The sequence below is a fragment of the Erpetoichthys calabaricus genome, chromosome 5, assembly GCF_900747795.2.
Source record: "Erpetoichthys calabaricus chromosome 5, fErpCal1.3, whole genome shotgun sequence".
Lineage (NCBI taxonomy): Eukaryota > Metazoa > Chordata > Cladistia > Polypteriformes > Polypteridae > Erpetoichthys > Erpetoichthys calabaricus.
The window spans coordinates 1,635,522-1,652,031 of record NC_041398.2 but is presented as its reverse complement, the minus strand read 5'-3'; the positions used below and the strand labels follow the sequence as shown (position 1 = coordinate 1,652,031).

General features: G+C 42.4%; 1 protein-coding gene across 2 annotated transcripts in view; it reads right to left on the bottom strand.

Moving 5' to 3' along the window:
* Positions 1–16,510, bottom strand: part of LOC114652508 (gastrula zinc finger protein XlCGF26.1-like) — a 62,737-nt gene that overhangs the window by 27,444 nt on the left and 18,783 nt on the right. The window contains exon 3 of one of the 2 annotated variants that reach the window (XM_051927871.1): positions 5,224–7,011. The exons of the other annotated variant lie outside the window; for it this stretch is intronic. Within the exon in view, the coding sequence (XP_051783831.1) occupies positions 5,660–7,011 (1,352 nt within the window). The 3' untranslated portion in view covers positions 5,224–5,659. Of the gene's footprint in view, positions 1–5,223; positions 7,012–16,510 lie in introns of those variants that run through there. 2 annotated transcript variants of the gene reach the window in all.

Genomic DNA, 16,510 nt, shown 5'->3' with positions numbered 1-16,510 from the left:
GAAAATTGTTAAAAGCCTTTGCAGACGAGTGAGCCATGTGGGTAACGACCCATGGAAAGCAATTTTGCTCTGGAGAAACACGCCGACTATGGGCATGGACACCAGCTTCACACAGCGGCTGATGGCCCGCAGGCTGTTAAAACACCCCTCATGGTGACTGACGCACTGCTCCAACCATGTGTAGTTACGGATGTCCCTGATAAGCTGCATTTTAAAAGGCAAGTCGCAAAACAGTCATTTGATAAAACGACCAGAGACCTTCCCGAGCTGAACGTGGGACAAAGCATAAGAATGAAGCCTCTTCATGGAGACAGAACCGGCATATGGAGACGGGGAACTTGCCTCCAACAGGTAGCCCCACGCTCCTATCTGGTAGATGTGGACAGAGCTCTGTACCAGCGTGACCGAGTGGACCTCAGGCCTGCCAAGTCTATGCTCACAGAAAAGTTTCAGGCTAACACAGAGCCCAGTGAGGCACCGCGCCAAGATGTGTCAACCGAGGCCAAAGTGGAGGACCAGCCGGAGCATCAGCCTGAAACCAACAGCGCGGCCATCTCACAGACAGGGAAGAAGATGAAAACTGAGAATACATCTGACATCTCGCACTACACACGCAGCGGCAGACGGATTCAGCCGCCGAAAACACTCGACCTCTGAATATTTACTTGATGTGGTTATGTTGGTTCACTTTCTTGAAATGTTCAAGTTAAAAAAAAAGAGCAAAAGTTTTTCTGTGTAAATAACTAACACCAGAGAATGTGCTGGAATACAAAGTCAGAAGAAGGGGGCTGTTAAGGGGTTATGGTGCCACCTAGTGGCAGACACTATATAAACAGACTGGGAGTCCTGTAGGCAGTGGACTGTAATGCACAGTTAGAATAAAGCAGACAGAGTTCACTTGTGGAAAACGGCTCTGAGTGGTCTGTACACACAAACAGAGTGCCAACCTGTGTGGAGTCGGCCAAGATGGAGGTCGGCAGAAGGGAGTTTGTGCTGCAGAGTCTCACGAGTGATGGGTGAGCCGGGGAGACAGAAGGAGGTGGGCTGAGATCACGTGACGAGAGACCCTGCATTTGTAACCTCTGTTTTAACGGATTTATTTCTTATGGATTTTATACCCACCTTTCATTGGTTTTGAGGATTTATTTGCGTATTTTTTTGAGAACACTGCACATGTGGACACTTTAGATTTTACTTTTGACTGTTTTTCAATAAAAGCACTCGAGTACTTTCCACCATCCCTGACTTCAATGAGATTTGTCCGCTCATCTCGTCATAACTATCAATGGTGTTGGTTCAACAGACTCCTATGTGGGAAGAGGGAGTCTGGAGGGGCCGGCATCGTCACATATTACATACTGAAGTCCACATCAGAGTCCATGTTAGTCCTCTTTATTAGTCAAAGTGTCCATCCCATAATAAGTTCTCATCTCCTGCTTATCAGAGTTGTGTGAATGTTGTTGGTGAGGAGAATCGACTGACTGATGTTAATCCACTCAAATAATGAATTTTAGTTTTTGTCTTTGTCCATGCCAGTAATTTATCAGATTATTCAGTAAAGACCCCACCTGTTAGACTCTCTTAAGGTAACTGAAGTCCACTCAGTCTAAGAAACAGAATCATAGGATTCATTAATAAACACAAGGATTGTAGAAATATGAAAACTTTAAAAAATAGGTAAGAGACAGAACACCAGACAGACAGACAGACAGACAGACAGGACACCAGACAGACAGACACACACGTAATACACAGCAGGCGCTCGCCGCTCTCGGCTCCTTCACAGTTTTTTAGATTTTCTTGGTTTTTCAAGTCGTTTTATCTCAGGATTTGTGAGACTTAATCACATCTGTTGAACAGGCTCGTCTACTCCTGCACCCTACGATTAACACACACAGATCCGAGTCACACAATTGGGTATAAGTGATGCCCTGATGCCAGTCCCGCTCAGACTCATTCCACTTAAGTACATAAGAGTGACCCCTCCAGCCTGTCACTTCTCAGTGTCCCACACTGGCACTCGCTGTCACCAGCACTAACAAATGTACAGATGTCTCTGAGACACATGAAGGCTCGTTTAACATTTGATTTTATGCCAGTTCCCAACTAGGGGGTCTCACTTCTGCTGCCCTTGCTCTTCTGTAGCCAGCAGACACACCACATGTACTTCAGATCCGGTCATCTACCTCAACCTAAGCATATTCAGGCCTGGCCAGTACTTGGATTGGAGACCATCTAGGAAAAGCTTGGGTGTCTGCTGGAAGAGGTGTTGGTGAGGCCAATAGGGGGCTTACCTGGTGGTCTGAATGTGGATCCCAATGCCCCAGCGCAGTGACAAGGACACTGTGCTGTAGAAATGGTGCTGTCCTTCGGATGAGGTGTAAAACTGAAGTCCTGACTCTCTGTGGTTATTAAAGATCCCTGTGTATCCTCCATGAAGATGTTTTGGCTAAATTGCCCTCCAAGGCCTTGTCATTGTGTCCCCCTAATCGTCCCCTCTCTCTCATTAGCTGTTTCTCTCACCACTTCACCATCTAATAGCTCATGTCTGGTGAGCATACTGGTGCAAAAATGGCTGCCGTCACATCATCAGGTGGATGCTGCACATTAGTGGTGGTTGAAGTTGCTCCCCACTCACTGTGTAGAAGAGCTTTGAGTAGTGAGAAAAGCACAATAAAAATATAAAGAATTATTATTATTATTCAAGTGCAACCTCTCAGAGTTACTAACACCCTGGGCAAGAAAGGAGCAAATTGCAACATCTGTTACCCTAATATTTACTTCAGTCACTCAAGAAATAAAGACAAAGTACAGAAATGTCAAAGGAATGTGTCATTTAATAAGCTGGGATGAAATATAAGTGATCAGCGTGGACCTCAGCCTTATCATCTGCAGTGCACCACCTATTGGAATGTAATTCATGTATTAATAAAATGCTGATCTTTGTGATGACATTACAGTTTCAGAACATGCTAACTGATAAATAACAGACTTATTCAGTGAATGGTCACAGATATGAAATCAAAAACACATGAACTGTGAAGTCTGCATGTCACGGCTGTCCTCAACAGTCCACTCAGGAGTGACTGACAGGTCTTCCCACCAATCCGCTTTCTTCTTTTGTTTTCAGTTGGTACCTGCCTTTTCTGTGCTGTCCTTTCTGATTTTGTCCACGTCACCTCTGCCACTGAGCGTATTTCATTGCTGTCACTTCTTCATTTTGTGGTTTCCACTTTTTATATTTTTCTGCCTTCTTGCATTTTGGCCAATGTACCTTTTTTCGAGAAGTCCTTGTAAGAGTCAAGCTATACTCACACATTTGAGAACATCAATGAAATGAAATATAAAAAGAGTGTGGCCAAAAAATGAAACATAAACTTACAAAATACAGAAAGTCCCAGCAGAGTGAACCAACGCCGAGTAGTGAGGGGGTCAAATGTGACCTTCAGTGGTGGGGGTACAGAAGGGGCCACTTCTGCTTCTTGGAGTTTTCTGTCAAGTAAATGAAGCTGAAGCTTTGTGTAGCTGACACTCTCTCATAGCAGAGCTTTCTAATTGTCTATCCTGCTGTTGGAGTTTATTGAGCTCCTGTGGCCTCCAGCTTGTAGTCTCGACGTGAAGAAACATTGTCTTGGGTATCGATATGAAGAAGATGCTGAACTCAAACTGAAACCTGAACCAACACATTCGGAGTATAGAGCGTCCTTCACACACCACCCAGGATATACTGACATGGAGCAAAGGGACATCCGTTATATTTTTAGGTTAATTTATCAAATTAACAGCTGTGTCAGCAGAGATCCCTGTGTGTTTCTGCTTTGTCTTCCCTTTTTCTCTTATATGTCAGACAATAAAATCAGTTCATTTCATTTTCATTGTGTTGTGCATTTATTATGGTGTCCCATTTTTCATAACATTATTATATTAAATAATGTTCCTTCTATACATTAACTGATATTCTTCACAGCTGTGGTCCCTGTGCTAACTCTAGCATGCTGCTGTGATGCTCTCTTCAGGTCTTAAACATTTCTCTTTGAACCCTGGATGTTACATTTTATTTGTATTCCGATCTTCTTTAATTCCCACTTTTGGACTCATCCTTGACACACAGCTGATGAATGTGTTTGGTTTGTAAAGACTCATATTATTTATAAATGATAACGTAAATTAGTGTAAAAGTCTTATAAAGCCCCTCTACATTGGTCTGTCATGTGACGGCTCTCTTTTTAGTCTCCTGTCCTCGACTGTCCCTCCCCAGTATCTGATTGGACAGCATTGGCTGTCAGCTGACGTCACTAAATGACTTCTTCATTATCAGCGTTAAGAACGGCTGTCTGCACTCAGCCCAGGCGTCAGCCATCAGATGACATCCCAGAGACGGTACAAGTTCATTGCTACTCAGATAATGCCCCATCTCCAAAGCTCCGAAACAAAAATATTCCCCTCATTGTCAGTGGCACCTCCTGGTAGTTGGCGCTGCACTGTGGATTTGATTTGACTTCTCCATTTTTTCATTATTACATTGAACTTTTTCAGTTGTGTTCAGTCCCTGTATGGCTGACATCAAGGCAGTACAGTTTCTGAGTCCTTCATGAAATCTTACAAGTTGCTGATGACGGCTACTAGAGGTGGACCACTTTCAACATTCAGAACAGCTAACAGACTTAGCACAAGTAAGCCAGTCATTTATGAATACGAAGGCCACTGCTGTCTGAAAAGCGTTAACCACATTTAGGACAACAATGAGGTTTTTTCTTGTACCTATAAAGATGTTGAAGAAGATTCTTGCTGTTTGTGAAATATGTGTTGTATTCCAGAGTGTATTCACATGTGGCTCTGAGGTGACCTTACATCTACGATCTGTTTCACACTTTCACTGTTTTCTCCACTATTCTTGTGTACTTATTAGCTACTTTCAACTGGAGTCCTTTACTGCATTAAAAAGATTTTCCTTCAATTGTTTTCGTTGAGGAGCCAATGGAAAGATCATTTGTCATTTCTGGGACAGGCTTTATTCCAATATGACTTTGTGTGTGTCTCTGAAAACTTTTTCTGGAAGAGTACCCTTTACCACATTCAGAACAGGTGTACTGCTTCTCTCCAGTGTGGATCCTTCTGTGGCACCTAAGTGCTCTTTGACTTGAGAATCATTTGCCACACTCTGGACAGCAATAAGGTTTCTCTCCAGCGTGAATTCTCATGTGATCTTCAAGAGTTCTTCTGTTTGAGAAAAGCTTGCAACAGTTAGAACACTGATGTTGCTTACCAGAATGAATTATGTTATGATTGTGAAAAGAACAATTATATGAGAATCACATTCCAAATTCAGTACAACTATAAGGCTTCTCTCAAATATAACTTCTCCTGTGATTATACAGAGAATTAAGGTGTGAGAATTGTTTGCCACATTCCAAGCAATGGTTAGGTTTCTTTCAGGTGTGAAGTCTGATGTGACTCTATAGATTGCTTTGTTGTAGAAATGCTTATCACATTCAGGAAAACAATAAGGTTTCTCACAAGTGTGAGTTCAGATGTGGGACTGAAGTACGCTTAAGTCTAAGAATCGTTTCCCCAATTCAGCACAGCAAAAATATTTTTCTCCAGTATGGATTTTGGTGTGTCTATGAAGACTTTTCTTCTTTGCATAACATTTGTCACATTAAGAACAGACATACTGCATTTTCTCTTCAGTGTGAGTTTGTGTGTATACTCGAAAACACCTAGTATCAAGTTCTATGTGACTTTGAAAACTGAGTTTGCCAGAATATTGTTTGCCACATTCTGGGCAACAATAAGGTTTTTCTCCCGTGTGGCATTTTCTGTGCCTCTGAAGATGGCTTCTACTGGAGAACGACTTACCACAATCTGAACAGCAATGAGGTTTTTCTCCTGTGTGGCATTTTCTGTGCCTCTGAAGATGGCTCCTATTAGAGAACAACTTACCACAATCTGAACAGCAATGAGGTTTTTCTCCTGTGTGGATTCTTCTGTGCCTCTGAAGACTGCTTCTCCTTAAGAACGACTTACCACATTCTGGACAGCAATGAGGTTTTTCTCCTGTGTGGATCCTTCTGTGCGTCTGAAGATCACTTATACATGAGAACGACTTACCACATTCTGAACAGCAATGAGGTTTTTCTCCTGTGTGAATTCTTCTGTGCCTCTGAAGATGGCTTCTCCTTGAGAACGATATACCACACTCTGAACAACAATGAGGTTTTTCTCCTGTGTGGATTCTTCTGTGCCTCTGAAGATGGCTTCTGCTTGAGAACGACATACCACACTCTGAACAGCAATGAGGTTTTTCTCCTGTGTGGATTCTTCTGTGCGTCTGAAGATTGTATAGAAGTGAGAACGACTTACCACAATCTGAACAGCAATGAGGTTTTTCTCCTGTGTGGATTCTTCTGTGCGTCTGAAGATTGCATAGAAGTGAGAACGACTTACCACAATCTGAACAGCAATGAGGTTTTTCTCCTGTGTGGATTCTTCTGTGCGTCTGAAGATTGCATAGAAGTGAGAACGACTTACCACAATCTGAACAGCAATGAGGTTTTTCACCTGTGTGGATTCTTCTGTGCGTCTGAAGATTGCATAGAAGTGAGAACGACTTACCACATTCTGGACAGCAATGAGTTTTTTCTCTTGTGTGGATTCTTCTGTGACTCTGAAGACTGCTTCTCCTAGAGAACGGCTTACCACATTCATAACAACAATATGTTTTTTCTCCATTGTGAATCTTCATATGCTCATTAAGATCGCTTTTCTGTGTGAATTGTTTGCCACATTCCACACATTGTTTTCCAGTATGAATTTGGATTTCATTCTCCACTTGCTGTTGATCAGTTTTGATGTCTTCTGTCTGTGTTACTCCAGTAGCAGAACTGCACTGCAAAAAGTCTGCGGTTAGGTTCTCTGATCCTCTTGCTGATTTCTTCTTACCTTTCTCTTTGTATTGAAGAGAGTGCTGACCAAATGAAGGTGGAGAGAAGGTGACATTCTTCTGTAAATCTGAAAGAACACAAACATTTTAAATATTGTTTTTTCCCTGACACCTTAATCCAAGGTGACTCACAACATTTGAGACACAATTGGTTACATTCCTCTTGTTTTTCAACAGGAGCCCAGGCAGGTCACGTGACTTGCTCGAGGTCATATGGTGTCAATAGCTGAATTTGAACCTGCAACTTCGGGGTTTGATGTCCAAATTCCTAAGCACTACCCACCTTTTAAAATAAATGAAACTGTACAAGTGGTGGCACACTGGTTGGCGTTCTTTCCTCACACTGAGGTGCCATTTATGGTCTGGCCATTCTGTGTGTGGTCTTTACATGTTTTGCTGCTGTCTGTTCAATTTCTCCACCTTTCTCTCATATGTGAAAGATAGGCCTGTGGGGTATTTTCCATACGTGGATTACTCATTTAGCCGAGTAACTGTTGACGATTTGGCCTGATCCTGGAGCTGTCGGTTTTTCGAAACTTTTGCTGGAAGTGTTGTCATAGCAGCACATCCAAATCCTCAGACCTGCTCGGAGCAGGTTTGTTCTACGTAAACAAGGATTAGCTCACACACTTAATCAGTGTCCGTGCGTGGAATTCATTCAGTCATGGCTTCACCGTTCATGAATGAGCAACCAATTGATATCGGTGTGCAAATTATAAGAAGAGAATTTTATATAGAGAGGGTTTTGCGCGATGGCAAGATCCTTTATTGCTCCCAAAGGAAATACTTTTCAAAAGATATCGCTTTACCATGGGGGAATATTGTACCTCAAAGATTTTTTAGCAGCTTATATTCGAAGTCAAACTCTGCGAAGTCGCGCTCTCACAACCACACAGACAGTAGGCATTGCTTTGAGGTTTTTTGCAAGCGGCACTTTTTATATACCGTAGGTCAGGCATGTCAATCTCACTACCATTGGTGGGCCGCTTCGACTGCCATACGTGCGTCAGCGGGCCGCACTGTAACAAATACTGTTATACTATTATACAAAGTTACTGTAGCTTTCTTTCCAATACTGAGAACTTTAAAAAATGTAACACTTAAAGTTTAAAGAAAAGTAATTTATTTCCATACAGTCTCCATACAACAGTGTAGAATTAGAGTCTTAGCCTCTTAGCTAGGTCCTTATTATATCATATATTATACTCATTGCTTATATAGGAGCCTTACAGTGTGAGATTTATTTCTTTTGTCCCCACACTTGGCATCTCTTGTTAGTAATAATAATAAATAATAATAATAATACATTTTATTTATATAGCGTCTTTCCCATGCTCAAGGCACTTACAGAATAAATAAAGAACGGCAGAATATACAGTATATAGCATTGTACAAACCACATAAATGAATAAAGAAGATTAAGACAGTAAATTCTGAGAAAAAAACAGACAACATAATTGATGGTCTCGCACACACACACACACACACAGGTTACATGAGCAACTTGACAGAGAGGTAAACTGAGAGAAAGGTAATAAAGTCAAACAGAGCTAAAAGACAAACTGAACAGATGAGTTTTGAGTTGTTTTTTAAAAGAATTCATGGAGTCAGCTGACCTGATTAATTTTGGTAGGTCATTCCAGAGTCTGGGCGCTATACAGCTGAAGGCCCTGTCACCCATGGAGTGTAGATTAGTGAGGAGCACAACAAGATTACCAGAATCAGAGGACCTTAGTGGGTGGACAGGCACATAGTGATGGAGAAGGTCAGTTATATAGTTTGGTGCGAGGTTATTTAAAGCTTTGTAGTTATTAGTAGGATTTTATATTCGATTCTGTAAGACACAGGGAGCCAGTGAAGATGGAGCAGGATGGTGTGATGTGCTCGCTGCTGCTGGTTCGAGTAAGAACTCTTGCAGCTGAGTTCTGAATAAGCTGGAGCTGTGATATAAGATTAGAAGGGGCACCTGCCAGTAGGGAATTACAATAATCGATGCGGGATGTGATAAAAGCAGGACAAGTTTCTCAGCATTAGAGAAGGAGAGGAAGGAGCGAACACGGGATATGTTACGGAGGTGAAAGTAAGAAAGTTTCTTAATGTGATTTATGTGGGCGGAATAAGTGAGGGAGGAATCAAAAATGACACCAAGATTTTTTTACAGTAGAGGCAGGTCTGATGAGATCACTGCCAAGATGGACTGGGAAGGAGCTCATTTTATTAAGTTGCATTTTAGTCCCAATTTGCAGGAGTTCAGTTTTATTGCAATTTAATTTTAAAGAGTTCTGCTCCATCCAGGTTTTAATTTCACTAAGGCAGGTTGTGAGCCGAGAAAGCTCTGATGAAGTTCCACTTTTAACATTGAAGTAGAGCTGAGTATCATCTGCATAAAAATGATAACCCAATCCATAACTACGGATAATATGGCCAAGGGGAAGCATATAAATATAGAAAAGCAGAGGACCAAGGACAGAGCCTTGAGGGACTCCTTGTGTGACTGGCACTGAGCTGGATCTGCTGTCACCAAGACTAACAAACTCTGGGCTATCAGTCAGATAGGACTTGAACCACTGGAGGGCAGTGCCAGAGATACCCAGCATGTTCTCCATTCTGGACAGTAGGATGTCATGTCTGACCTGAGTGTCAAATGCTGCACTGAGGTCTAACAGAATTAATATGCTGGCCTGTCCCGAGTCTGCTGCCATAAGCAAATCATTGGTTACCCGTAGCAGAGCAGTTTCACAGCTGTGCCGCGCCCTGAAACAGACTGAAAGTGTCCATCAAATTATTAGAGGTTAGGTAATTGGTGAGTTGGGAAGCTACAACACGCTCAAGAACTTTTGACAGGAAAGGTAAGTGGGAAATAGGCCGGAAATTGTTAAGATCGTCAGCATCAAGACCAGACTTTTTTAACATTGGGGTTACAGAAGAAATTTTAAAAGTGAGCGGCACAGAGCCAGTGTCAAGGGATGAGTTTATTATTGTTGTAACAGTCGGGATTATGGCATGAAGGCAGGATTTACGTAGTGTGGTGGGGATGGGGTCCAGTACACAAGTAGTCGGCCGCAGATGTGACTGGTGAGAACTTAGAGAAGGAGCTGGATGGAGTGGGAAAACAGAGAGAGATATAAACAGATGATGTATTTATGTTAGTTGAATTATTTAGATCTTTAATTTTGTTACGGAAAAAGTGGAGGAATTCCTCACAAACTTCAGTAGAAGAGGTGGTTGGGCCAGATGCGGATTCGAGTAGTTTATTAACTACAGAGAACAAAACCCTTGGGTTATTGTGGCCACTTTCTATTATTCTGCCATAATGGGTGTTTTTGGCAGAAGTTAGTGCTTCTCTGTAAGCTCTTTGGTGGTCAGAGAAAGCCTGGATGTGCACGGTGAGGCCAGACTTACGCGACATTCTCTCAAGGCGTCGGCCAGCTACTTTCATAGATCGCAATTCTGAGTTATACCAAGGAGCTGAGCGCTTAAAGGAAACCTCCTTATGTTTTAAAGGAGCTGTTTTATCTAATGATGAATGAAGGGCTGAGTTATAGTGGTCAACAAGACTATCTAGTGTTGATGGAATAGGAGAAGACAGTAAAAGATCAGAAATGGATCCAGAAAGGATAGAGGGACAGATATTTTTAAGGTTTCTGTAAGAAATTTGTCGTTTACAGGTAAGAGGTGGGAGAGGTAATGAGACAGTGAAAAATACTGCTTTATGGTCAGAGAGTCCCAAATCAGTGCTGTAAATGTTGGCAACAGATAGTCCAGAAGTGCAGATCAGGTCCAATATATGACCGCCAGAATGGGTTGGAAAATCAACATGTGGTGTCAAGTCAAAGCAGTCCAGTAAGGATAGGAAGTCATTTCTCAGTTTAGATGTGGGGGTGTCAATATGGATGTTGAAAACACCAAGAAGGATAATTCTCTGAGAGTAAGAGCTTAGGTGGGTCAAAAGTTCAATCAGATCGGATAAGAAGGATGCATTGTATTTTGGGGGACAATAAAGAACAATGAGTGAGACAGGACCTGATTCCGTTATTAGTTTAAGAGCAAGGCACTCAAAAGACAATGGGCAGTCAATTGGGATTCTTTTAACGTTTAAGTCTTCTCTGATAATTACTGCAAGCCCGCCGCCTTGTCCTGAGCTGCGAGGCTCCGAGTGGAAAGTGAAACCAATTGGAGTCGCCTCTGTGAGAGACGCAAATTCGTTTGGTTTTTGCCAAGTCTCCGTTAGACACAGAATATCAAGTTTGGTGTCAGTGATGAGTTCTGACAGCACCAATGCTTTGCCATTAAGCGACCTCGAGTTAAACAGTGCAATATTACATAATGAGGCTTCTTTCTGCACAGAGCCGCAATCAGAGTTTATTTCCACATAATGTAAATTCGGCACACTGACACTTCTATTTCCAGGGCCATGAGAAGGACGGCTTATTCCTGAGCAAATCCTGCCGGTGGTCTTTTCATTCGCAGCCCGGCGGTGGCGGCGACCTGACCCGCGATGTATATATTTCGGGCGCTGCAAAATACCGGCGTCCTTTAGGATGTTGCAGTCAGACCATTTGCTCTGGACAAACTGTTTAATAAGAAGGAGTTTGTCATGAGAGTATTTTAGCATGATGCGGAGTAATACTTATCTGAATAGCAGTGGAAAAGCAGCACAGCACAGTGGAACCGGTAGGACAGACGGGTGTGGTAGCGTAGGTGAGCAGCCATAGCAATCAGCAGAAAGCGTAGCAGGAGTTGGAGGTTCCAATACACAGCCACAAACAGTAACGCTTGGTAATTTCAGGCAGTAACCAGTTCGTCAATATCAGGCTTGAAATCTTGTGCAGCTGCAACTTTTATGATGAATGAAATGTGCTCGACGGTAAGTCTTGAGCGATGTGGGGTTTTGGTAGCTTTCATTAACGAAAACAATTGCTCACAAAGGTAAGTGTTTCAGAACATTGACAGTACTCTCGATGCCAACTTACATATCTGCACATACAAGGGTGGCAGGTAAGCATACAAGCCTGGCACACCAACTTCGTTGTATTTTGCCTTCAGAACAGAATCTGACTGCAGTTCAATCAAATCCATTTGGATATTCTCAGGCGCATTCTCAACGTTGTAAGAGAACAGCGCAATGCCCTGTTTGTGTGAACTGAAATCACGAAAACGCTCACTGAATTCATTGCTCAGTAATTCAAGTTGGAAAACAAATCCTCCAAAAATCAAATTTTACTTTACTAAGTTTACTTCAAAGTTTATATTGTAAAATAAGCCGATATGCAAAAAGCCACCTGACATAGAATAATTTTACAAACTCAAAATCACAAAAAGCACGGTGGCGCAGTGGGTAGCGCTGCTGCCTCGCAGCTGGGAGATCTGGGGACCTGGGTTCGATTCCCGGGTCCTCCCTGCGTGGAGTTTGCATGTTCTCCCCGTGTCTGCGTGGGTTTCCTCCGGGTGCTCCGGTTTCCTCCCACAGTCCAAAGACATGCAGGTTAGGTGGATTGGCGATTCTAAATTGGCCCTAGTGTGTGCTTGGTGTGTGGGTGTGTTTGTGTGTGTCCTGCGGTGGGTTGGCACCCTGCCCAGGTTTGTTTCCTGCCTTGTGCCCTGTGTTGGCTGGGATTGGCTCCAGCAGACCCCCGTGACCCTGTGTTCGGATTCAGCGGGTTGGAAAATGGATGGATGGAAAATCACAAAAATATGTTAATAAACAACTCACCAACTTCTCGCGTCCACTTCAGATCTTCGGCTGTAGTCTGCACTAACTGTTCGTTACAATACAAGTATAAAATTACATGAAACTAGAGCAAAAAAAATGTGAAAATATGCAGGCTATTACTACTCGTGATGGTCAGTTCTGCCCAGTGGAAAGTCTCAGCAGCCCAGTCAGTAGTGTAGCCTTAGCAGGAGTGGCTCTAGGCTCGTGGCGGCCCTGGGCAGAGAAAGAATCGGTGGCCCCTTCGCCTGGCAATGTCAATACGGTATCTTATGCACGGCGGATGGCCACATCCGTTGCAGACACTGCATAGCCGCCTCGTGCTCATGACCCGCTTCTATATACGTGTGTCAGTAACTTGAAAACCAAGTGGCGGCCCATGATATTCTCATTACGGCAGAAGGTTATAATACGACATATAACTTACTGCTCCGACTCTAGCGACATTTGTAAATACAGCATACTAATTAACAAGAAACACAATGTTTTTCGGCCACATTGCTGTCAGCTGTGTCGTTATTTTCTCTTTCTGTTTTATATTCAATATATATTGGCGTGGTGGCCCCTGGGATTTGGCGGCACTGTGCAGGTGCACAGTTTGCAGATGCCTAAGGCCGTCCCTGCTGCCCGCTGCTGCAGCCTAGCACTTCAGTTGTGACGCTGTGGCTCATTAACTTTGGTCAAGGCTTGTGGCTACACTAGCTGATGACGTTTCTGGTACCGTAATGCCATGGGAAAACGAGCTATTGTCAGAAAGCAGAAGTAAGAAAAGTCAATAAGTAACACCGAAGATGCAGAATGACTCAATCACAAATGATAGTAATAATTTTGTACAAGTTCAGTGCTAACTAGGATCTGTCATGCGGGCCGTACAGATTTCTGTTGCGGGCCGCATGCAGCCCGGGGGCCGCGTGTTTGACATGCCTGCCGGAGGCGATGCGGAAAAATCTCTCTAAAAGTGCAGTTTGCCAAACAATTCGTAAAGTCTGTTTGGCTCTGAAAACATTTCCTTCAGGTTTTCATAGTGTTTCCTGGACACCTGCGTGTGCAGACAATAAAAGAGGCGCTTCATGCCATTGCAGGTAGGTAACACACAGGTGTTTTGTCTTGGTAGAGTAATATATATTGCTCTACTTTCCCCTATTGTATTATTAATATGTAGAATTAGAATGCCTAATCTCACAGACTTACCACTGTTTATAAGGTATTATTGTATATAAATTATCCCCACCTTACCTTCTATATCTATAACCTCAGGCAATTAGATGTAGTATAAAGACAAGCAGAAGTTAAGTTACACATAAGATAATGTATTACTGATAATATTCATAAATAATAACAAAATGCAAAGTATATTTGAATATTGGCAACCGTACACTCAGCTTTCAGCCACATGTCTGTTCAAAATGGCTGCTAAACTGTGCTCTTCATTGTGCTGTCTTCATAATCACAGGTTAGCAAGAGAGAGATACTTCATCATATGTTGGTTGGTAAGAGAGAGATACTTCATCATATGTTGGTTGGTAAGAGAGAGATACTTCATCATATGTTGGTTGGTAAGAGAGAGATACTTCTACATCATCACAGGTTAGCAAGAGAGATGCTTCTTTCAGATGTTGGTTAGTAAGAGAGAGATTGTGAGGTTAAGCACATACATTTATAGATGTTCTGTCCAACCCCTAGAGCCAATAGGACATCATGGTACTTGAAAGCTTCTGATCCAAACCAATTCCAAACAGCCATACCTAGGACCAATGGGGGGGGGGATACAACATCTTAAAACCTGCCACCCCCAAGACCATATGTCTTTAAGTCTTTCTTGTGGGGGTTGAAAGACTTTAGCAAAGAAACACTAGCCAGACTGGTTTAAAGCACATCCTCTCCCAACTCTGTCATAAATTCAAAAAGGCTCCGTTGTAAAGATGGGGGGGTGGGGGGGCGGGGGGGGTGGTAAAAACTAAATTACACTGCTTTGCCTAAATTACAAATAAAGACATACAACATATTTATCAAGTTATATGTAAAATCTCACATCACAACAACAGGCAAAAACACCCACAGTTCCATAAAGAATCTCACAATCAGCCTAACATTCTCATTACCAGGATTTCCAAATGTGATTGGGGCACATGGGACTGATCAGAGTGGAGTCTGATCAAACATTATTTGGAAAATGTACCGCTCCTCGTGATGAATAATCAGACATAAATCAAATATTTGACCTCATCAATATCTCGTTGGTCAGACACAAGTTCTAGATGCCCTGCAATTGACCCAAAAAAAAAAAAACCTGCCACTGGTTCTGAGGAGGAGCTTCCCCCTGGAATGGGGAATATGGAGGGCTATATGAACATACCTATGGCACACATCGATGACAAATATATACAATGACCATCCTTTACCTGAAATGAAGTGACCACTGCATCCTGCCACTGGTTCTGAGGAGGAGCTTCCCCCTGGAATGCCCTCAGAAACAGGGCGATGGACATTTTGCTGGAGAGCCAACTCTTCTGCAGGGGTTAGGTCTGGACCGCGTGGACCTCCACCTGTTTTTTGCTTGTCTGCCTTCTTATTAGCTTTAAAATTAATGTTCTTTACATTATATATGATTCTTTATGTCAACAATTCTTTAAATATATACCAATATTTACCAGTTTGAAGTACAGTATATTCTTGCACTTCACTTTAACCTGTTCCCATGTTCTCCTTGTGCTCACGTTTGATCTGGAATTATGACATATTAAATAATAATTAATCTGACACATACATTAGGAAATGAAACGCTGCATTCAGTAAGTACAATGCACACCACTTAGCGTTTAATTTGTCGGCCACTTTTTACCAGCTGTCTTTTCTGGTTTGGGCTGCTTTTGCAGTGTTTCCCCTTGTGCATATTAAATCTTGAAATTCTTCAAGTCCTTCGAATAAAAGGTCCTACTCCGCTTGTGTGAAAAAAAAATGCGCCCGTTCTTACGTCATTTTGTTACAGCCTATCAAAGACTTGCTGATCATGTTTTCTAGACTCAATATATATGGGCTTTTCACTCAGCGTGAGCGCACGCAATCATCTCTGATGATTAGATCAAGCTCAACTAATCTAATACACGGCTGCGTTTGAAAAACCAACTTATCCCGGATGAGTTTCACTGGCATTAACTCATCCAAGATGACGCACCTGATCTCGGATGATTTAAGCGACATACAGAAAATACCCCCCTGATCTGATCAATCGATCACAAATCAAAATCAGCCAATTTTCACTCCACGTGACTTGACCGATGATCAGCAAATTAGCTGATCTTAACATCTGATCTTGAATGATAAAAAGCATGCAAGACAAAGTTCCAACATTACCAAAATATAAAAACACGTCCTCGCCAGTATAACAGTTTTATTGCCTTCCTACAAGAGATAACAAATTTGTGGTTTGTAATATTTGTGCAAAAAGAAGTCAATCATGAAGGATTCTCTGCTAACACTTTCACAATACAAACCTTATTCAGCATCTGAGAAGTCAACACAAAAGGGACTGGTATGAAGAACGAGCTGTTCAAAGGCTGAGGTGACCAGCAAGCTTACTCTAGCTCAGTCGCCTACTCTCACTCGGCCTCCAATAATGGTAGCACTTAGAAAACTCAACCTTATAATACTGACAGCAAGAACACCAAAGACTTACTGTGACAGCAAAAACAGTGGAATTCCTGGACAACCAGCAGCTTTCAGTTCTGGAAGAAGTCACCTTCTAGATCATTCAGATCAATGATTCCATCTGCCACTGAGTGTTTGATGACTGATTTATTTGTATAATTAATTAACCAGGCATTAGATGTTTTGACTAAGATTCCTTTGACTAGCCT